This window comes from Zonotrichia albicollis, chromosome 10 (assembly GCF_047830755.1).
Source record: "Zonotrichia albicollis isolate bZonAlb1 chromosome 10, bZonAlb1.hap1, whole genome shotgun sequence".
NCBI lineage: Eukaryota > Metazoa > Chordata > Aves > Passeriformes > Passerellidae > Zonotrichia > Zonotrichia albicollis.
Window position 1 is genome coordinate 37,025,890 of NC_133828.1, and position 21,781 is coordinate 37,047,670.

The following is a 21,781-nucleotide window of genomic DNA, read 5'->3' on the forward strand; positions in this document are numbered from 1 at the left end:
GCAAAGGCATGTTGCATTGTTATTTTTATTTTAATGTGTCTCATTGTGCCACATACAGATTAGAGTGCTGTCTGGGTTCTAAATGTATCCAGTCAGTGGCTTTAATGGTGGTTTTAATCACAGGAATAATAAAAGTGAACATTATATGTTAAAATGTGAAGCCATTTACCTGTGAATTTCAACCCCAAGGGCATTCTCTATTTTCTTTCCAAAACAAATGCAATATGTGTGAGAAACCAGCAGTCCATCTGTATTCCTATTTCCATGCTCCAGCATAGAGGGAAGCATGACATACTTCTCTTAAGTTGGAAAATTGTTCTCTAAAAACAAATTAAGTAACTAACTAACAGCTTGAGTGATCACTTTGCAGGTGAAATAATTTCTGTCATCGGGAACCAGATGTATTTGCATTATTCCTCAGTGGCTTACAAGCTGTATGTATATCAGTATATCATAAGTTTTCCAGAGAGATTACTTTGCTGTGGGTTAATTTAGTAAGAAAATATTCTTTGTGGTGTGGTGGTATGTAAGACATGGAACAAGCCTGGGAAATACTTGGAAGCCCTTGGGCAACAGGAAGGGTTCTGTTCTTTGGAGCTGGCACCTAAAAATGATCTGTTCCTTTTCTGTTCTTTGGAACTGGCACCTAAAAATGATCTATGGGCCCTCCCTGAGCTAACTGCTTGTACCTACCACCTGCACCTACCTGTAAAAGGGAAACTGCTTAATTCCACCTGCCAAAGGGAGCTCTTTCCCTGGAAATTTGTTATTTTAGCACTGGCTCCTGCTAGTCAGCTGGAGCATGTGGAAGCCCTGGTCCACATTTCCATGCAGCAGATCCTGGAGCAGCAGATGATATAAATTGATTTGACTTCAGGGATATTCAGGCCTCAAGGGAGCTGAGGGAAGCAAGTTCCCTCCCTCACCCATCAAAGGTATGATCTGAAATGGAGAGGGCAAGAGTCTTGTCTGCTGAGGCAGAATTGATCACACCAGGTGCCCAGGAGCTCCTCCAGGGGATGATCACTTCCTGTCAGGCACACAGAGCTGGAAGGTACCTGAGGGTCATGTGGGACAAAATTTACAGGTGCTGCCCATATTGAAGCATCTGTTTGTGTCCCAGATGTTCAGTTCTTTTGGAAGGGTGACAAGGCCTACCATAAACTGATGTGAGGCCAGCTGTCCCTCAGCCCCAGAGAGGAGGGCAGGGAGCTGCTTAGGGCAGCAATTCCCACCTGATGCTCCCTGGAAAGTGCCTTGTTTGTCCCAAACTTTCCCAGGTATCATCTTGATCAGGCCTTTTTCCCTGGAATATTCCCAGGCTGTTTCACCTTTCATGCTTAAGCAATAAAAATTACTTATTTTTCAAAATTCTATCTGAACTATCTGAAGACAATTTTTAAAATATTCTGGAACATCCTCTGCCCATATCATTGAGAGCAATGAGTCTGGGGATGCTGTCTGAACCAGCTCCTTCATGCCCAGGCACTGCACCTCCCCTTGTTCTTAGATTAGCACTTCGGAGACAAGCAAGAGTTAATTCTTTATGGCAAATTCAGTTGCTGTGTGATGGTGAACACGGACACCTAGTGGTGCTCCGGGACAGGGCATGAATGCTCTAAACAGCTCCGTGGGAGAGAAGCTGGTACAGCCGAGTATTTGTTCACATTTTCCCCTAAAAGAAAGAGAGATTTGATTTTTTTCAGAAAAGATATCTTAGATAGCATAATTTGGGGGGCAGAAAGTTTACTTAGCATGGAATAGTGGAAGAATTAGGAGAAATCCATCACTTCTGGTAAGATGTGTCTGTGTATTTAGCAAGAAGTAATCAGTTTTTTTCTTCCTGTCTTAAATATCCCACACCATGCCAAATTATATACTATTTTGGGCCAGGAAGATTTCCTACTCCTCAAATTAGTCCATAGCAAAGAAACCTCAGCAAATATTATAGCAGGATCTCATTCTTACCATCCCTGTGAATGTCTCTTCTCCAGTTATGGGGAGATTGTCAACATGATGAGTGGTGGGTTTGCTGATAAGCTGCCCAGCTAGGTGCTACACTGACCTCCTGTGCACTTCCATCAGTGCACTGAGCTCTGTCTGCCAGGATTAATGCCAGAATTTTGTCTGAACAGCCTCAAACAGCTGCCATGGTTTGTTTTGTTTGTTTGTTTCTATTTACTTACACATAATCTTTCAGAGAAATATTTCCTTCTTCTTCCCCAAATCTAGCATTTCGTCTACGGCAGAGACACAGGACAGGTGAGAACCAGTCCTTGTCCACTGACCCCTTTCTGTAATTGTGAATATCAGCCCTGTGAGTGGGATTTCTTTCACATCTGCAATGACACCAAAACCTCTGTGCCACTGAGTGGGGAGACAGGCTGTTCCCATGGGAGTGTGTACTGGGGGCTGCTTGGGCTGAGAAAAGGGAGTTTGAGACTGTACCAGCTCAAGAGTGAAGTCTACAGAGATGTGTGTGCTCTCCTCAAGGGCTCCCCCATTCAAGCTGAGAAGCAGACCCCAGGTTTTACTGAACCCACAGTTGCTCCACATCTGACAAGGTTTCTTCCAATTCTGTTGGGTTTACAAGTCATTCATTTAAAATTATTGAATAATATCCTTGGTTTTAGCTTCATATCCTAAGAAAGTTTATAGTATTATGCTTGTTTACTATCCTCATCTCAGTAACTTTTGAATAAAATCAGTGAACTAATCTCTGTCAAAATTTCTATCAAATTTGCCACTGGAAAAAGGACCTCAAAGATTCCTGCATACCTCAGGAAAGCATGCAGCACACAGGACAAAGAAAGAGGGTCCCTAACAACAGGCAGACAGCAAGAAATCCACATTAAGAATCTTTCTTAATGCTCCTCTACAATGGATTGTAGAGGAACATTAAGAAAGATTCCTCAGGCCAGAAAAACTTAGATTCATTCTCACACCTTTTTAGACATACAAGGATCCAACCCTGAGATCCAACTCCATTAAAGAAACCCCAAGCTTTGTTAAAAAAATCTGTACAATCACTTATTTATGTGCACACAGGTGCTTATATTCCCAGTCCCTGGATATACAGAGACTGTGATTACACAGACCACTGTTGTCCTTTGAGAGTCACAGGGTGTGAGGCTGAAGGAAAGCAGCAGTTCCAGCTCTCAGTACGGAAGTAAAATGTTACATTTATTCCTAGGTACAAATCCTGAAAGTCAGCATATAATCAATCACTGTGTGTTTATATATTTACACCTCTGGGTTCCATCAGAGAGCATGGGAGGAGCTTTTCTGATCTGTCCCATCAGGATTTTACTCTCCCAAGAGGTCCCTAGAGCAGCTTTGGGAAGATGAGGGTACATTTCTTGTCTTCCAAGAAAAGAGAAGCTGTTTCCTCACTGCACTGGTGGCCAGTGGGAATGTGCCTCACTTATGCTGTAGAGGGATGAGCTGGAATTTGTCACACCATGAAGCACAGCCCTGAGACATCCTGGGCTATTGCCAAGCTAGAAAGTGACCCCAGAAATTAAAGCAACAAAAAACCACTCAGGGTTTCTGATGGACACTCACAGCTAGAAGATTCACAACTCAAAAACTCCCCCACAGCTGGCATTCAAAAGGTTACTGGGTGGGTAGCTGTGCTGTCTCACTTCAGCCCAGCAAAATCAATAAGAAGTAAAAGAAACCAGGGGCACAACGTGTTGAACTTTGACAAAACAAATTATTAACTTGGCTTCTAAGGAACACAAATCCTGTCTTTGCCAGTGTAAATATGATGCAGAGATGATTGCTTTCATCCTACCCTCGCTGACATCTATTCCTTTTCTTTTTTTGTTTCTGTTTTTCCTGTTGGACCTGGGCAGTTGTCTGGAGGGTGTGAACTAACTGTGGTGCTCCAGGACTTTACAGCGGGCCACAGCAGCGAGCTGAGCATTCAGGTGGGGCAGACAGTGGAGCTGCTGGAGAGGCCCAGTGAGAGGCCAGGCTGGTGCTTGGTGAGGACCACGGAGAGGAGCCCACCACAGGAGGGTCTGGTGCCCAGCAGCGCTCTCTGCATCTCCCATTCCCGCAGCAGCGTGGAGATGGATTGCTTCTTCCCTTCAGGAAAAGGTAGGCAGCAGCCCAGCTGGTTTAAGGTTGTTTTGGGTTTTCCCTTTTGTATCATGTAAGTGCAAAGCTGCTTGGGCTGCTCCTGCAGTCAGTGGGTAAAGGCTGTTCAGTCCTTGGTGAGTTTTGTTCCCAGGTCCCTGTGAACGGGCACAGCACCAGCCTGACTCCATGTCCGTGAATCAATGTTTGTACATGTGCGTCTTCTGCTATGTGGTAATCATTGTCTCGAGATTCTGGATAAAAGTAAGACTTTTAAACAACAGAGGGACTGTTTTCAGTGCCTAAAGGCCTAGAATGAGAGAAAGCCATGCTGTCTACACGCCCAGGATGCCCCAAATTGTGGATCTGTTACTTTATGATTGCCATAGTGCACACTAGTTCATGTTCTTTTAGTATATCCTCGTCTGTAAATGCAAAGACGCCACCAGTGAGTACTGGTACACTCTGCTACTTTGTGAACTGGAGACATTGTGTGTAATGGCACAGTACAATGGGGAAAGAATCCTTTACAATCAATGTGGAACAAAACACATCTCTGGTATTATCCTGAGAGCTTGGGCTTCACTCACAACGAATGGTGAATACTGTTTGTCTCTGTGGTGTCTGTGGCCTCTTTACTTGATGTTCTGTTCTGAGCAATGTGTGTCCCACATACAGCATCCATGCAACCAGGCTTAGGAGATGGTCCAGACTGATAGACCAGGATTGGTTCAGGTCAGTGTGGCCAGAGCAGGTCTCCTTTGGCTATGGCCCCCCTTCTGGCCATGCACACCACACGTAATGTCCAGGGAGGAAAGGTTCCTATCATCCCACTCCCTACTGGAAGCCAGCAACCTGAACTGTCTTTTTAAATTCTTTTTCCACTCAGCATTAAGAGAAATAGAATTTGATCCATTGTTGCTTGAGCAAGTTAGGCTTGGTGGTTTTGTTTGTTTGGAGAAAAAGCACTGAAACTGAGCTGTAGTTTGTGCTCGCTCCCTGCCTGCCCTCCCGCTGCGGAGGCTGGGAGTGGGGCACACGCCCAGGACAGAGCATTGCTATAGGGCCAGAGTTTCAGACTTTCCCTGTAAGAGGATCTGATCCAAACCTGGGGGACAAGAGCTCAGCTTCTCTCAGATTTGAACCCCTCAGCTGTCAGCTCTGTCTGCAGTGTGAGCTCCAAGCTCCTCATGCACTTCTCAGACCCTCTGGCACCTCTTCTCCCTGCAACATTCCCAGGGCCCTGCCCTGCTGCTGCTGCTGCCACAGGAGCCTGTCCTAGCCCTCAGCTGAGCAATGCTGCAGTTTCCTCCATGCAAATTATCTGTGATGAACAGAAAGGTAAAGCTGCAAACCAGCCTGGTCTGCATAAGAGCAGTCACTGGCTGGCATGACTCACAGGAAGCTGGGACGTGTCTGCTGTGTGCCTGGTCCAGCAGCTGGGCTGGTGTCTCTGCTCAAGGGCACTGTGAAACTCCAGCCAAACCTCATTTGAGAGTGCCAGGCTGTAGAGCTTTTCCTTAAATGAAATAAAACTTCAACATTGCAAGAGCAGGCTGTGAAAAGGGAGGCAGGAAATCCTGGGGATGGAGACAGGGTGGTGCAGGGGCTGAAGGCTGGCAGGGGACATGGAGACTCTGCTTCTGGCATGATTGTGTGAGCTTCAGGGCACAACCACACCACAGGTAGGGCAGGGTGGGTCCAGTGCTGGGCTGTGGCTGCTGGAGCAGTGCCTACTGATAGCTGGGAGCCACCAGGCTGTGTCAGCAGAGCACCAGGGCTTTGCTGGCACACCCTGCCTGCCTGTGGGAAGGTTTTCTCACCTAACACTGCCACTGCTCCCGGGCTGGAGCTGCCTCTTGGCCCAGCATCTCTGAGCAAGTGAGTCTGGGGCAGGCTGGCTCCAGCCATGTGTTCATGGCCTTGATTTCCTTTATATCTCTGTCCCCCTTGGCCTCAGTTTTCTTCCTGCACATACCAAAGCTGTATCAGGGAGCCTCAGAATTAATGGGATCTCCAGAAGTGCAGCTAGAAATAATAAAAATAACCACTCAGTCCACAATTTTGGCCAGTGTACAGCAAATAGGCTCTGTGTCTAATCAGTTCTCCCTCTATTAGGAAAACAGGAAATTGTTTAAACTGAAAGAACAGATGTTGGGAATAAAGAAAGAGGAGTAAGCTTAAAGGGGAAAATGCAGTAGCTGCTGAAAGAGCCTGCTGGTCTCATGAGGTGCTGGAAAGATTAGCATGACAAATGGTTTCTAACTATTCGGAGTTGTGCCCTTCTCTACTTCCAGTAGCTTTAGGCACTGGTTGCATGCAGAATCCCTTGGTTCAGGCTTCCACAATTTCTTGCCTTTCTCTACAACCCAGAACAAAACCTAGCACATTTTATATCAACATTAATGATGTTCCTGGTCTGCTTCAAGTATGTAAACATACACAGTTGCAGAAAAGCAGGTTAAATGCTGAATTTTGCTTGCAATTACCAAGGAACATAGTTCTTGGCTTTTACAAGCACAAGTAATTTTAAGTACAGAAAGTACCTGTACTCAGAACTTAACATTTCTAATTATAGTATTTACCATCTATTTTAGAAATAAAAAGAGTTATGCCAAGTCTCAAAACATAGTTACATCTTCATAGGCAGAAACGGCAAATTACTCTGTTTGGTCCTATTATAAGTAATGCTGGAGGATAAATGTAAATCATGGCTCATAGAAGCTACCTATTGCCCTTAAAATGAAAGATTAAAGGAAGTAATATGTCAGCCAGTATCTGAATAAATGAAGGCTTGAATGATTTGGGGGGATCACCAGAATATTTTGTAAAACATCAGTGCAATCCTCATCAAGCCTTTCTGAACAGTCTAACTGAAAGCCACTGGAAATGCAAAACCAAACTTGACAATGGAACATGTGCTCTGTCTGGCTCTCACTCTCTTACACTGTTCCTTTGAAAATTGGTGGTGAATTAACATAAAATATTGCAAAAGGAAAGACATGGTGTGAATATATCAGAACACACCCAGAAGAGAACACTTCCTACCTTTTGTGATGAAATATCTGCTCAGATCTCTCTTGTTGATCATTAAGAGTGCAAAGACTTTCAGGACTGGTCTCCCAGCCTTCCGTCTGGCTCCTGCCTGTGTTCCTTTGGAGGATACACATTTGATTTTTTCATGACCTGACTACAGCTCAGAGCACAATATCCTCCTGCCTGTCCTTCCTTTCTGATGATCTGACAGTGTTTGCAATTACCCTCTGTAAAAAGGCAGACAGGTTTCTGGGATTCACCTTTTGCTAGTGATACACAGATGATTGAGTAAAAGGAATTTGTCTGCAGTCTCTGTTACTGGACTCCAGAATTTGCAGGATGGGTTTTTTTTCTGGCTAGTATTCCCAGGAAGGAAAAAGAAAGATCTCTGGTACTAGAAATGAAGCTCTGTTTGAACTATCCCACATGAATATATACAGGAAAGCTGTGACTTTTATTTCTGTCTCTTTTATCCTATAACTGAGCTCTAAGGTATTAAGCTATAAATTTCAAATTGAGAGAGAAATCCACTTTGATAGAAAGCAATTTCATGACCTTCATTAAGCCCACTGAGCCAAGAATATTCTTGGTGGCAACCTGTTAACTTTGAGTGATTTCAAATTTGAATTTGGCCCATGAAAGAATTAGATGAAATGTTGGTCTTAAAAGTCATTGTCTGGTAACTTCTTGTAACATCAAGCACATGGGGTAACTCAAAGAGTAACAGAGGTTCGCTCTTGCAGTAATTTTAAGCAACCTCCATCACAAAAAGAAAAAGAGGACATTAAAAAAGAGATAGGGTTTCATGGCATTTGTTTTGGATTGATGATACATGAGAGGAAGGTCCTGTTCAGGGCCCCAAAGCAGATCCTGCCCACAGGATACTTGTGTCTGGTGCATATCTCTGGAGGAGATGAGGAATATATTTTTTTAAGACACTGTGCAAACATCTTGCTGTGCAGGCTGAAGTCCACAAAACAGCAGGGTGGCAGTGCTTGGTCCTTGTACCAGACCAAACTGAGAAATGTTTGGATATTTTTTTCCAGAGGAAGAGGAAACACAGATCTTGCAAGGTGCATGTTAGCAGGGTGACCATCTTGCCTGTCCTTCCCAGGTGTGTCACTTTGTCCAGGAGCCTCTGGCAGAGCACCAGGCTTTGGGCAGGAGGGATGAGAGTTTTGGTGCTGCACCAGTCACTGCTGCTCATGTGTTTGAGGGTCACCTATGGCCTGAGAGAGCCTGGGGCTGGCAGGTGCCATGGCAGGCTGGGCTGGGACAACAGGAAGCAAAATAAGGATTTAATAAGGCTGGTGAGAAGAGTGGTGTCAATGAAAGAGGTCACATTTTGATAGTTTCTCCATGTGGGAAGAGCAGGTAATTTAATGCATTAGTGTGCAAAGCTGGTGATGCTAATCCAGCTCTTGTGTTTGAAAGACTCTTTCCTCCAGTTCCTGATATCAGAAGAATCAGCTGTGTAGGGAAAAGCATAATTGTTTCTTCCCACATCTCTGTTTTTTAAGAACATCCTGGGGTTTAGTGCAGGAAAAGAGTCTAGGCTTCTTTTGTTATATCCCTGTTCCTGTTGAGCTTTAAATTGTGATCTGCATTGGCTCAAGCACTCTCTCAGTTGTGTTTTAAACAATCTCTGTTGCAAACATATTCCATGGTAATGGCTGCTGATGTCCCTGGGGAGCTGCGTGAGGACAATTCAGAAGTTTTAGTGTGCTGCATTAAACCTTCATTTGTCTTTGTGGAGGCTGAGAAATAGTTTTTGGTTTTGAGAGTCTTAATGAAGAGTGGTCGATTAAAATGTTTGTAAGGCTGTGAACTAAAGGAAACATTTCATTAGGTAACACAGTTGATTTAACTGGTATATAAGCTGGTCATGGGGTTCCTATTAAACAAACAATGTTCAGGCTCCCATTGTCAATATAAATATGCAATATTTAAATTTTTTAAAAAAACAAACCCTCACTTCTGTTCCTGAAACTGTTCCTGATCCACCAAGGGTGTTCAGAGTCAAAATTTTATAGTATAGGCTGTCTTTCAAGAGAGGTCACATGGACCCCTTCTGCTGGCATTAAGTGCCTCATTGCATCCTTGTTACAAGTTCAAGACATGGCTTACATAGAAAAATCACGTCAGGAAATGTTCATTTTCACTCCTTTTCAGTTACAATAGAGTCACTGTAAGTTGGTCACGAGTGTGGTGGGACATGGCAGCACTCTGGGCTGGCACCAAGGTCTGCCACAGCCCAGCTCAGGGCTGCTGCTCTGCCTCAGTATCCAAGTGTGTCTCCATGCAGCTGTGAAAGGAGCAGGAAAATAAAGATGAAAGAATTCAAAACCACTTTGCTATTTCAGTCACGTCACTCTTTCCCTTGTTTTTTCTCTGCTGGCTTTCCCTCTGCTGGCTTTCCCTCCTCTCATCAAACAAAGTCTGCCTTCACTTTGATGGCCCTTCACAGTTCTCCCCATCATCTTGCTCCTTTCTACCTCAGTGGGCAGTGTCTGCCACAGTGCTGGAGAGCTGCTGACTCCCCTCCCTACTGCTGTACTTTGATCCCACACTTCTGTGCCTTCTCCTGCTTCACAATCACCCTGCAGAAAAACTCAGGCACCTGCAAAGTGTCCATCCTTGGAGTTGTTCATGCTTATGCCTTCTCCTGGGCACAGTTATCTTGAAAATAATAAAAAATGAAATATGTAAATATGGCAAATATGTAGCAATATGGCTGATGAGATGTGATTTTCATGTTGTCTATGGGGTAAGCCAAGCCAAGGCTGAGAGGATGAGCCATATCTGTGTCTGGATATTCATATCACGATGCCCATAGCTCTGCATGGGGTTTTAGATGTCAGGTACATCAAGAAAAGAAAACCAAACTGACAAATCCTTGGGATATATGTGTCCTCTCCTACAAGTGACAGACACAGCTCATGTGCAGGCTGTGGGAGCCCTGCTTTCAAGGTGCAGATAGTGTGCAGGCTGTTCCATGCTTTGTGAATAGCCTGTTTCACTGAGGTGGTATTTCTGTTTCATTTGTTTTTATTGTCAGTATGGCATCAGTAGATGGTAACACCTAAAATCAGCCGTGAGGACATACCAGGTACCACAAAAGTCACTTGTATTTATTGCTTCAGCTTCTTTCAGCTTTAGTTATCTAGTCAAAACAAAAGGCCTCCAGTACTTTACCTGGAACTTTATTTTTATGGAAAAGGACAATTTTGATGAATGCTTTGATAAAACAGGAAAGGCTATTTTGGGGGAAGTTGCTTTGCTCTTGTACAGTGAATTTTTATTATTTTAAACACAGGATTCTTTGTTTAAAAGAGAGAAGGCCTGCAAATTTTCTTGTTTACTTTGCTTCCCCTTCTGACAGGGGGTGGGTAAAATTTATCCACATAGTCGCTGTCAGCTTAACCCCATATTTTCACAGTACAGTCTCTATGCTGTTTTTATCACTGAATAAAAGAGAAATGGAAGGAATTTAAAATGCTGTGGACCACCAGGATTCACCAAGAGTGCCAAAGGGTTCAGCTCTTGGTCTGCAAGGAAACTGGAGAGAAACTCAGTAGTGGTTTACTACTTTACTTTTTCTCTTTACTGGAGAGAAACTCAGTAGAAACTCTGTGTCAGGCTCAGGAGTGCAGTTCCTTGCACAGCCCCTGAGGAGGACCAGGGTCATAAATTCTCCATGCCCTCCTGGTTCTCTTGCCTGCCTACCCAGTCTCTTTTCCTGGGGCCAGCCCAGGCTTTTCAGGGCCAGATTAAGCCAGTCAAGGTATATCCCTTTTGCTGCGCTGCAGAGAAGTGAGAACTTCTTCCTCAGCTGCAGCTCATGAAGGGGAGGTCCCAGCTGGCCCCTGGCTGCTCAGGTGATGGGTGAGTGGGTGGCCACAGCCCTCTCCTGGCCCCACCAGCCATCTGAGAGGGGATGGTCTGGTCTCAGAGGACTTCTGCTGAACATACATGCTGACAAACAAGACTGCACCAATCCTTTTTTTTTTTTTTTTTTTTTCCCAGCTTGTCTTCAAACACATGCTGGAAAAGGAAACTTTAATTTTTATTGCTCACATATTGATGTCCCAGCTGCTGGGAAACCACAAAGACCAAAGATTGTTCTACTGAGTAAATATTAGACTTGTAATTAATTGAGGTAGTTTTCTAGAGTAATGTGGGCTATGCAGCATCCAATTTGGCCTTGGGTAGACCAGAGGCATCTTCTGACTCTAAACCAGTCCCCAGCTCTTCGGTGATCCCAGCATGTGTCTGTCCATAGAATGGCAGAGCTCAGCCTTCCCTTGTGTTAGCAGGAGCACAGCAGAGAGGGGCCTGTGAAGCACCACAAATGGTGCTTACAGAGGCTGAGCAGTGGCTGTTGTACTGAGAAAGGACTCAGCTCTCCTGCGATGGTACTCAGGGTCAAGAGATCATGTCAGGCATTATCCAAAGTGCTCTGCACAGTTAGCCAGGGGAGGCACCTGCTGAAAACAGTCTGAATATTCTTTTTATTAACTGCAAAGGAACTATATGGGTGTCTTCTGTTTCATCTCCTGGGAGCTGCAGTGCCTCAGTGCAGTGCAGAGACACCAGAGCAAGCAGTTCAGCAGTTCAGTTTGTACCACCAGGTTTTACACCAGCTCTGACCCAAAGGCAGCAGCCAGAGCCTCCCCACACCTCTGCCCCAGCAGTGAAAAACGAGCACCCAGAGGAAGGGTATAAAAACAGCTCTTTGGGTAAAGTCTATTTCCTCTGTATTTAGTCAAGTGTCTTAAAATACAGTAGTGTGGTGAGAGGGGGGGTGGCTGTGCAGCACTTGGCCCATGGAGCTGACAGGAAGGTCATCCTCAGAGATCAGCAGGAGCATGTGCATGACTTGCGTCTTGTGTTTCCTCTGAGCACAGACTAAATTTAGCATTTTCACAGATGGACATTGAACCATAATCCATCTAGGACTGCAGGGTGAAGAGTGGGATGGGAGCTGTTTCCCTGGCCTTTTTGCTGTGTAACCAGCTTCAGTGCACCACCACTTCTTGTGTTCCTCAGGGTTTTCTGCTTTGCTCAGTATTGTGTAACTTACTGCCTGATCCTTTTCCCTGAAATTTTAAAAGTTTAAGCACGAAGGAAAAATAAACTGCTGGTTCTGGGTTCGGGCCTGACACCCCTACTTAATGTCAAACTGTGGCTATGCTTTTCAACAGCACCATCACAAAGATTGAACCTATAACTACTGGTCCTTGCAAGAATTGCAGTAAGACAAATACCAATAACTGATGATTTTGGGTTCCCCAAAATGTTGCCTCCCCCCTCTTTCAGTTTCCAGACAGTTAAAGGGACTAATCCTAAATGTGGCCTGTATAATGTTGGGCTGATCCTTCTGTTGCTAATCTTAAGCAACTATTTTATGAGCATGTTGTGAAGTGAACTAGTTCTGCTAAAAATCCCATTTCCCTGACTGGTCTGAGCTGGAAACAGGCAAACCATGATGCAAAGCACATGTGTATTAAATAATAAATTTCCAGTAACAGAAATTATGTTTCTGTGTATCTGCTTCAGCACACTGCACAGATTTGATATAGTGATCCTGACACAAGAAGCCTGATTTTCCTGTCATATATGCAAGCATTTTGCCAGAGCACTTATTCCCAGGTTACACATTTTGCAAAAGAGCCTGAAACAATGTCAAATTTGCTTAGTTCAGATTAATCCCAAATTTTATAAAGAAGAGTTAATGTTATTGCAACTATGATGATCTAAAAGTCTAGAACATAAATGCCAGTGTATCTTTTCCAATTCCTATTAGCTGGTCTCATAAAGAATATTATTTCTTTATAAAAATGTTGTCTTTAACTCCAGAACTGTACTTTTCTTTTCTTGAAGGCAGAGTCCATATTTGACTGCATTTTCCTTAAATCTGTTTAAATAAATCTCTCACAATCTAGAACAGGAAAACAAATGTTAAACCATTCTTTTCCTCAGATGTCCTAAGCATTTATTAGAAGGTGCTACTTTACATTTGTATCATATATTCTTCATATGCATTGAACATTCATTGATTCTGCAGAACTGTAATGCAGTTGAATAAGTTTGTTTTTCTTCACAGAGTTTGCAAGATACAAATTAAATTTTACACAGCATAGAGATAATTGCTTGCATATTGCAGGAAAGATTGGGATGGCCTCCAGCCTCACTGAATGTGTGCCTTCCAAGAAAAACAGTAGTCATACACTATCCAACATTTCACAGATAAAGCAGCCCTGACTTCTCCTTAGCAAGACAATTTGCAGCTCATGATAATTGGTGATTCCCGTTTTCATTAGGTGAACCTCAAGTTCCATTTTTCTCACTGATAACATTTGCCTGATGCCAAATGACAGGTTTTTTTATTGCCCTTTGCTTTTGCAAGCCAAAAAGATTACAAGTTCAACAGTAGCACCCAGTGATCATATTTCAAGGGCATTTTTCTGTTTCCTAGACTAGGGAGGAACACCAAAATATTTGAACTCAAGATACACTTCTAAAAGGTATTTTTAGGTCTTTGTACAGTTCAGTTTAACTTCTTCGAGACTGTACCCAGCTCTTTATTTTCCAGAGAAAATAAAGAGCTGGGTACAGTCTCAAAGAAGACTATTTTCTTTAGATTTCATGCTTCTTCAGGATTTTAAGTTAATAGCTGCATTTTGCCAAGGAACATACATCCAATTTCTTTGGAAATCTGTGGGAATTGCATTTAGCTACCAGGGAGCAGATTCTGGCTTTAAGAACCAAATAGCATTCTTCAGAAAAGCCCCAAAGAACTTATTAACTCTGCAGGACTCCTACTCAGTGAAATAAGAACATTCTTCCTTTCACTGACTAGAAAAGTCAAATTAGGTTTCATGCAGGGCGAAGGAACTGGGGTGCTGTTGGTGCCAATGTGACCTGTGAAAAAGCTTATTGAAAAAAACTTTGTGCATGGATGGCTGGTGAAGGCAGTTCAGGCTTTGCACCCTGTAACCCTCATGGCCATTGTACATCTGTCCAGACAAATCTATTGAGGTTGTGCTGTGCACACACAGTGTTGCTCCACAGGATATCTGCTGGGACACAGCCTTCACCTGGCAGCTCGACACGTTCTGCAATGTTCAATCTGCTGCAGCCTTTCATTATTCCAAAGATGTGCCTTTCTGCACGTAAAAATGCAAAAATGCTCATTCCTCTCCCATCAGTTTCTGATTGCCATCATAAAACGGGACACGCAGGCACAACAGAGACAGGGCTGAGCTCAGCAGCGCTAGGGGCAGAGCAGATTGTCAGACGGCTGGAAGAACCCATTTTGTCTCACAGCAGGAGGCTGAACCTCCCTGAGCATCAGGAATGTGTCCTGTGCCTACCTGAGCAGCCAGGATCTAGCAGAGCAGTGGGAACACCCAGACCAGAGAGCACAGCAGCACAGGCGATGCAAGAGCCACAAAGCTTGAGGCTTTTGCAGTGAAATCTGAGCAATGCTGACAGGAGAACGAAGGCAGATCAAGGAACCAATCCGGGCTAAAACAAACCTTTTTTCCCCACTAGGTTAATTTTAACCTGGATCCACTTGCGGATCAGATTCGCTGTGAAGCTGCACAAACATTTCTGTTGGCACAGGGGAAGCAGCAGGAAGGAGCAGGCACCTGGGAGAGACAGAAAAGGCACCAAAGGGATTTGGCAGGACTGTTGGCTCTTGACAACTCAAAGTGCTCATGGAACTATCATGTAATGTGGAACTGTTACATAGCAAGAGATTGCCTGAACATAGGAATTAAAAAGTACTCCATGGCATCATGTACTTGTCCCTCTTGCAGAAAGACCTAGAGGGTTTTCTGTCTTGCGGTGACTGGAAATTCCCGTGTGTAGAAATGCAGCTTTTGGCAATGTCTGATGGTACCAAGCAGAAGGGGGATTTCCAGAGGTTTTGGTGGTAGACTGGCATTCCCAGGAGCACATTTCAGAACAGAACATCAGTAGAAATTCTGTCTGTCAGAGAGCTAACATCCTCAAAATATCCTAACTGCTGGTTAATGGACACCAAAAATGAAAGCAGGCAGAGGTGCTCCACACTGAAAAAAGAAGGGTTGTTTTCTAGCTAGTCATTCCACCAGATGATAAAAATAGCTTTAAAACTACTTTTTTTTTCAATTCTCTGCACAGCAGGCTGCTTGTTATGTGTGCCCTTGTTATTTATACCCACCATAAGTTTCAATAGCAGCTTTACAGATTCTTTTATGCTTGTCTTAGATCTGGTGTTGTAAATCAGAAAGCTTTGCCATCTTAAACATTGCCTGGTAAGAACTCCTCTGCATTCTTTTTACCTTGGAATAAAAGGGAAGTGGAAAATACACTTAATGCAGTAATTTGGCCCAAATAAATATAAGCTTTTACAATAGTGACATTGAATTTTATTTTAATTTGAGTACAGTTCCTCCAGATGGGCCAAACAGAGAAAATATCCCCCCTAAGCAGCAAATACTGTGTGCCAGTTTTTAAATTTTTCTTTTAGCTTGATTTAAACCCTGTTTGTGTTGGGTCCTGGGTGGGGGAAAGGAGATGAACAGAACTTGCAATTTGCTGCAGAACTGAATACTCTTCCATTAAACAAACAAACAAACAAACAAACCAAAACAGGTAACAACTTACTCTAAACAAAGAGAAATAGCATTTAAAGGAAAATCCACTGTGGCTTCTACCATCCAAACAGAACAACCTCAGGCAAGTTGGGACAAGCAGGCTGGGAATATTTTTGTTACACTGTTAGTTTGTAGTTGCTAGAACAACTCACCTTTGTCATGCCCCAGTGGGCGAGGCTCCTGTTTGTCTTGGGAAGCAGACTGTGATGGGCTGAGATAGGCTCCTGATTTCCCCACCGAGGCCCAGCACAGTAAAACAGGAGCCAAAACATCCAAAAGGCAGCGCTTTAATGCCTCTTGTCTTCTGTCATTGGGTATTGCTGTAACTCCCAAAGATATGTCTCTGTTCTAATGGAGATAAGTGCTTCAGGAAACAAACACAAACCTGCTTAAATTTTTATTTCCCTCTTTTCTGCTGAAGGGCTGGGGTTTTATTCTGACCAGCAGTTCATTCAGGATGTGCTCACCATCCAGCACAGCTCCCCTGCAGCCAATGGGTACTGTACCAACACAGTGTGGTGTGTGGTTTCGCTCACGGGGCCTCCCAGGTCAGGTTGGTTTGTGACGTGACGCTCTTTGCTGCAGCCCCATCTGAGCATAACTCATCTGCTGGTGCTGCTGGCAGGTCAGAGAAGTCCTCTCTGCTCACACAAGACCTTGCTGAAGCGGTAGAGCCAGTCCAGGGGCAGGTGAGCCTACGGTGAGGTCAGGGAGGATGGTAACGGGGCCGTACTTACACCAGCTTGTAACTGTTTTCTTCCTGTCAGCAAATAGTTACTGCTTAGGAAGGAGCTGTATATCGATGGGAATTGGTTCTGTGGAACTGGACAATGCAGGAATCTGTTCTGAGATCTCTGAGATGCAACATTAGACTGGAGGTTGAAGGGGTAAATGTGTTCTGCAGGTGTGTTCTGCTCCAAAAGCAGGTGAAACTATCCAGGGCTGTACCTACCTGAGTATTTGGGGGGACAAATCTAAATTCTCTTGAAACAGACTGAATCACATGAAAGCAAATATGTGTATCTTATTCTGTGCTCTGCTCTACAGTCATCCACCTTTATGTGATGATCTTTGTAAGATACTTTCAGGAGTAAGTCTCCATGCAACTTCTCTCCTTCTGTAGGTCTGTCTTCCTCATAGAATGCAGAGAAAGAGAAAAGATGGGTGGTAAATAAGGAAGAAAGGCCGGTGCCAGTGGGGGGCTTGTGATGTTTGGGAGAGGAGGGTGAGCAGTGTGTAAAGGTGAGGTCCATCACAGCAGAGCACACGGGTCTGGCTGTGGCCTTTGGCTTTACAGTACAGTTGGTGTGCCAGGATGCTGTTAGGTCATGGCAACTCTTCTAAGCTGCCATAAATCCACCCCGTGCTGACATCCACAGCAGAGAGATAAGGATGATATATCTTAACATTTGCTGAACATATGCCTACATTGCAGTTCAGCGTGGAGGTTGTGCTGGACTGTATATATTTCTTCTTAATTTGTTTGGTTTAGCTAGTTGAGAATGTTCCTTTTTTGCCTACCACTGTGCTGAGCTGAGGAGCCAAGAACCTCTCCTTGGAGTTGTGCTCTCTTGCACCAGGAGGGAATATGACTCCATTTATTTATTTATTTTTAATTTATTTTATCTGTTTTAGTACCCAATAAACTTGTTGTTTTTTCCAACTGGCACGACAAGGCTCTGGCTATTTTTAAAGAATGTGGTTCATTTGATTTAATCTAATGAATGTTTAGTGCTGTTGAAAATAGCTGGAGTCGGAGCCAAGAATAATGTACTGAAATGTGCTGGTTGAGCAAGGACTGCTTCACTCTGCCAATCTGTTTCCCTCCAGTTGTTCAGATTTACCTGGTTTTGCAAGTAGCATTTGCAGGCAAGATGTATTGATCAAGGTGCTTTTTAATACAGATTCCAAAGGCCAATAGTGCCAGGGACATATTTTGTCACACTCATTTCAAGACACAGCTAACAATGACAGCTCTTCTTGTTGTTCAGTGTAGGATGCCTAATCTCTGTTTCAGACCACTTGAAAGGGAATGTGAAATGCTGATATCCTTTTATTTCACATAGGAAAATTGAGGCATGAAATGGTAATTTTTTTCCCCTAAAGTCACCCAGAAAGCAAGTGACAGAATGAGTAATGAAACCAGCATCTACTGGGCTCCTGAAGCTGCAGTGTGAGTCCTGATTTCTCCATGAACTGAAGCAAGAGCATCATCCAAAAAAAAAAATGCTAAATCCTGGTGGTTTGCACTGGTTTTCAGAACATCCATATTTACTGTCCTGCCTGCACCCTCTGAATTGATCTGTAGAGGTACCTAAAGGTCCCTATTAAAAAAACTTAAATTTCATGCATGTCTTTGCACTATCTGAATTTGACACTGCAAGGCACACCAAATATTTAAATTATGTTTTTAAAACTGTACAAATCCATCTTCCTTTTGCCATCTATCAGTTTTTTCTGTTAGACAGTTGGTTTGCTATTCCTCCCTAAGAAAGGAGTAGCTAATACTTAAGCTTCATTGGATTAAAAAAATAAATCAACCATAGTACATCTTATTCCATGATAGTGATGTCCATAGGGATGGATTTTCTGCAGAGATCACTTTACACCCTAAAGCACAATGTAGGATTGACTTGCATAAGTAATGAACAGATGCTCCTGACAGCTATTACATTATTCATCTCCCTGTGCATGTGATGGGGAGAAGGAAACAGCACCTGTTACTATGGGAGAAATATTGTCACTGCTGTTCTACATTACAGACCTCCAGGGCAATCTGGGCCAGGAGTGTTTCACTGCATTTGTGTTGACCCAAAATGAAGCCATGCCAGTTTACATCCCCTTGTTATTTTGTCCTTTGTTTCCCTCAGATAGGTCCCTCAGTTCATAAATTAAGAAAATAAAATTGTTGCTGAAGGTGTGAGGGAGCACTGAAAGCAGTGAAAAAAATTGCTTTCCATCTTCTACCCCAAATTTTTCTGAGGAAGGCTGGGTAAAGCTATTAGAACTTATTTCTCCTCTACAACAACAGTACTTTTTACAGACCATCTCAGATTTCATATGAAAGTAACTTATATGCCTGGGGAATTTCTAAAGGAGTTTTTGAGAGTAGACAGAAGCATTTTCCTTGTCATCCTGACACTGGATTGAGATGACTTCCCATTCATCATTGGTGTAGGGCAGGGCAGCACGTACAGCCCATGGTGCAGGCACACTGCTAATAGACTTAGCTTCAGATGCAGCCAGCCAGGGCCATAAAATTCTCTTGTTCACTCCACTGCAGGTAATGATTGGAGCATTTAGAGTGTGTTTCCAGGAGATGTTTCCTTAAAGAACTCCTGTGACTCAGTCTTCCAGTAAGGGGGGTTTATAGCAAAGAGGGAGGGTGACTTTTTACACGGGCAGATAGTGATAAGACAAGGGGAAATGGTTTGAAGTAAAAAAAGGAGATATTTAAGTTAGATGTTGGGAAGAAATTCTTTGCTGTGATGGTGGTGAGGCATGGGAACATTGCCTGGAGACATTGTGGCTGCCAAGTGTTCAAGGCCAGGTTGGATGGGACTTTGAGCAACCTGATCAAGTGTAAGGTGCCCCTCCCTATGGCAGCAGAGTTGAAATAAAATGACCTTTAAGGTCCCTTCCAACCCAAACCATTCTGTGACTTTATTCTTTGATTCAGCCATAGGTTAGAGCAGGGGCAGGGATCTTATCTTTCTCAGGTGACATACTGATAATTCATTGACCACAGTAACACATCAGTTCATCCTGCCCAATAATCTTCTAGTCCTAGACAAGCAGCTCCTTGCCCTTCACCTCAGGCAAGTGGGCTGTACAGATTTCCATCCCCCTCACAATGTCTGCAATATTTCTACATCCCAAAGGCTGAATTCCCTACTTGAAGCTAAAGAATCAGTGCAGTTGGCAGCACAGTGCTAATTTGCTGCTGCTGACAGATGTTTTTCCCAGCTAGGGCTGGAGTTGAACTAGACTGCCCACAGCACGTCTCCTCCTCTTCTTTATAGGAGCTAATTGATATGGTGTGGTTATTAAGAATATGGCTTTCAGCCTTATTTTGTGAAATATTTATTCCATGTATCATTCATCAGTGAATTTGTGTGGATGTTCATGTTTCTAAAGAGCAACTTTATGCAGATAATCTTCACAACACTGCTGGAGCTGTAGACTGGGGAGGGGCAGAGCCTGCTTCCTCCCACAATAATTACTTCAATTCTGTTTTAATTAGGGAAGGAGGTTTTTTAAATACCTGAAATTGCACCTTTATTATGTTTTAAAGTTTGGCTGCAACTACAAGAGTTGCAACCTTGCTTCCCAACCCTTCTCACAGTCCCAGACTCCATGTCCATGGTTTAGTGAAGTTCATAACCTGGCAGGGTTATTGTGGTGCCTCTGCTGGCACACTCTCCATGTTTTTCCACCACCCTGGCTCTCAGCTGATGGCTCTGATCAGCCCAGTTCCCCCCTGGCTCCCCAAGCTCCCCCCAGCATGCCAGGCTCACACAGAATCACAGAACACGCTGAGGTGGAAGAGACCCACAAGGCTCCTTAGGGTAGACAACTCTTCCAGGAGTCATGGGAATTTAGAGGTGGAATGCTAGAGGTGAACAGCTTAGGCTGTTTCTTGGTTTCTTAAATGAGGAGTGTTAAATGAGGAGTGTTAAAGGTTTTCTTAAGGTCATTTTTAAAACCAACCAAGAGCTGGGATCTGGCAAACCAGGCTCTGTGTATGGCCTGCTCCTGCCTCAGGTGCTGTATTGCAGGTCTGGGCAGATGCCACATGAGCAGGGAAATGCCAGTGAAGCCCTTACCCCTCTTCTGTTTGCACCAAGCAGGCTGGGATCAGGTGGGGGCAGCCAGCCCATGGGGCAAGAGCCCATGCTGTGCAAGGGGGCGTTAGAAAAGAGAGATGCAGCTCAAAGTAGACAGCAGAGAAGTGAGGAGCTGCCTGCTCAGAAGAGCCCTGCTGCAAGTTTCCTGAATCACCCAGAGGATTTGAGTTGAGCTGCTCCCTGGAGAGCCATGGCAGGGACAAACACAGAAAGAAGAGGTGCAGAAGGTGAGGGTGTCCCAGCTGGTTCCCAGCCCACCTTTTCCTTCTCTGGCTGCAGCTGTGGTTTCTGTTTCATGTGTGACATATTATCTCCCCACTACAGGCACAAGAGCCCCGAGTGCACCCTCGAGACATTCCCTTGCAGCTCCCAGATAGGCAAAGACCCAAGTCAAAGAAAGACACAACACACAGCAAATGGGAAACGGTTACAGAGCCCTTTGTTCTCGTGTACTGAAAACACCTTGGTGCTCAAGGGCATTGGCAAGAAAATGTGCATGCTTCAGGCTTGTGAGGTTGTCAGTCCTTCCAGTGCGGCTGTGGTCAAAGAACAGTTCCTGCAGAGCAGCCAGAAGCAAAGCAGGAAGGTTTCATATTTGCCAGTGTTGTGGAGGGAGTTTCTCCTCTGTCGCTGTCCTGGCACCAGGTACTGGGGTCTTTCTGCCAGGAGTCCTTGGGGTCTGCACGATCCCACCCAAAGGTTCCATGGAATCACTGAGTGCAGGCCTGTCCCCGGACAAGAGCACCCTGAGGCGGGTTTGTGAGCATTCTGCCGTGGCCCCAACCCTCTCCTCCTGCCCAGAAATGGCCTTTGTGCCCCTGGGAGTGGCACTTACCCCAAAGCCACTGCCAAAAGCCTTAGGCCAGATCAGCAGCACAGTAGAGGTGTGCCTGCTCGGGCTGAAGCCCTGGCACACAGTGGCACAGAGCATGGCACATCTCCCCTCTGCTCATCCCTCTCATACCCATGTCTGCCTGGGAGAAGGAGCTTGTTGGGTTCGTTCAGCTTTTGATGCAAGAGTGCAAAACTATGATGCTGTTGCTCTGGAATCCTGCCCGACCTCTCCTACCAGCTGCCTCCAGCAAGGTTTGGGATGTTTTTGGCACCTCCAATTTTCTGTGCTTTAGGTGGGAAATCCTAACACAACAGGCTGGCACCTTCCAAAAC

General features: G+C 44.4%; 1 protein-coding gene across 11 annotated transcripts in view; it reads left to right on the forward strand.

The window, feature by feature from the left end:
* Positions 1–21,781, forward strand: part of KALRN (kalirin RhoGEF kinase) — a 463,005-nt gene that overhangs the window by 364,885 nt on the left and 76,339 nt on the right. For 10 of the 11 annotated variants that reach the window (XM_074548811.1, XM_074548812.1, XM_074548810.1 and 7 more), the window contains 2 exons: positions 2,233–2,262; positions 3,858–4,104. In XM_074548811.1, the coding sequence (XP_074404912.1) occupies positions 2,233–2,262; positions 3,858–4,104 (277 nt within the window). The remainder of the gene's footprint in view (positions 1–2,232; positions 2,263–3,857; positions 4,105–21,781) is intronic. The other variant, XM_074548813.1, reaches the window with a different exon arrangement.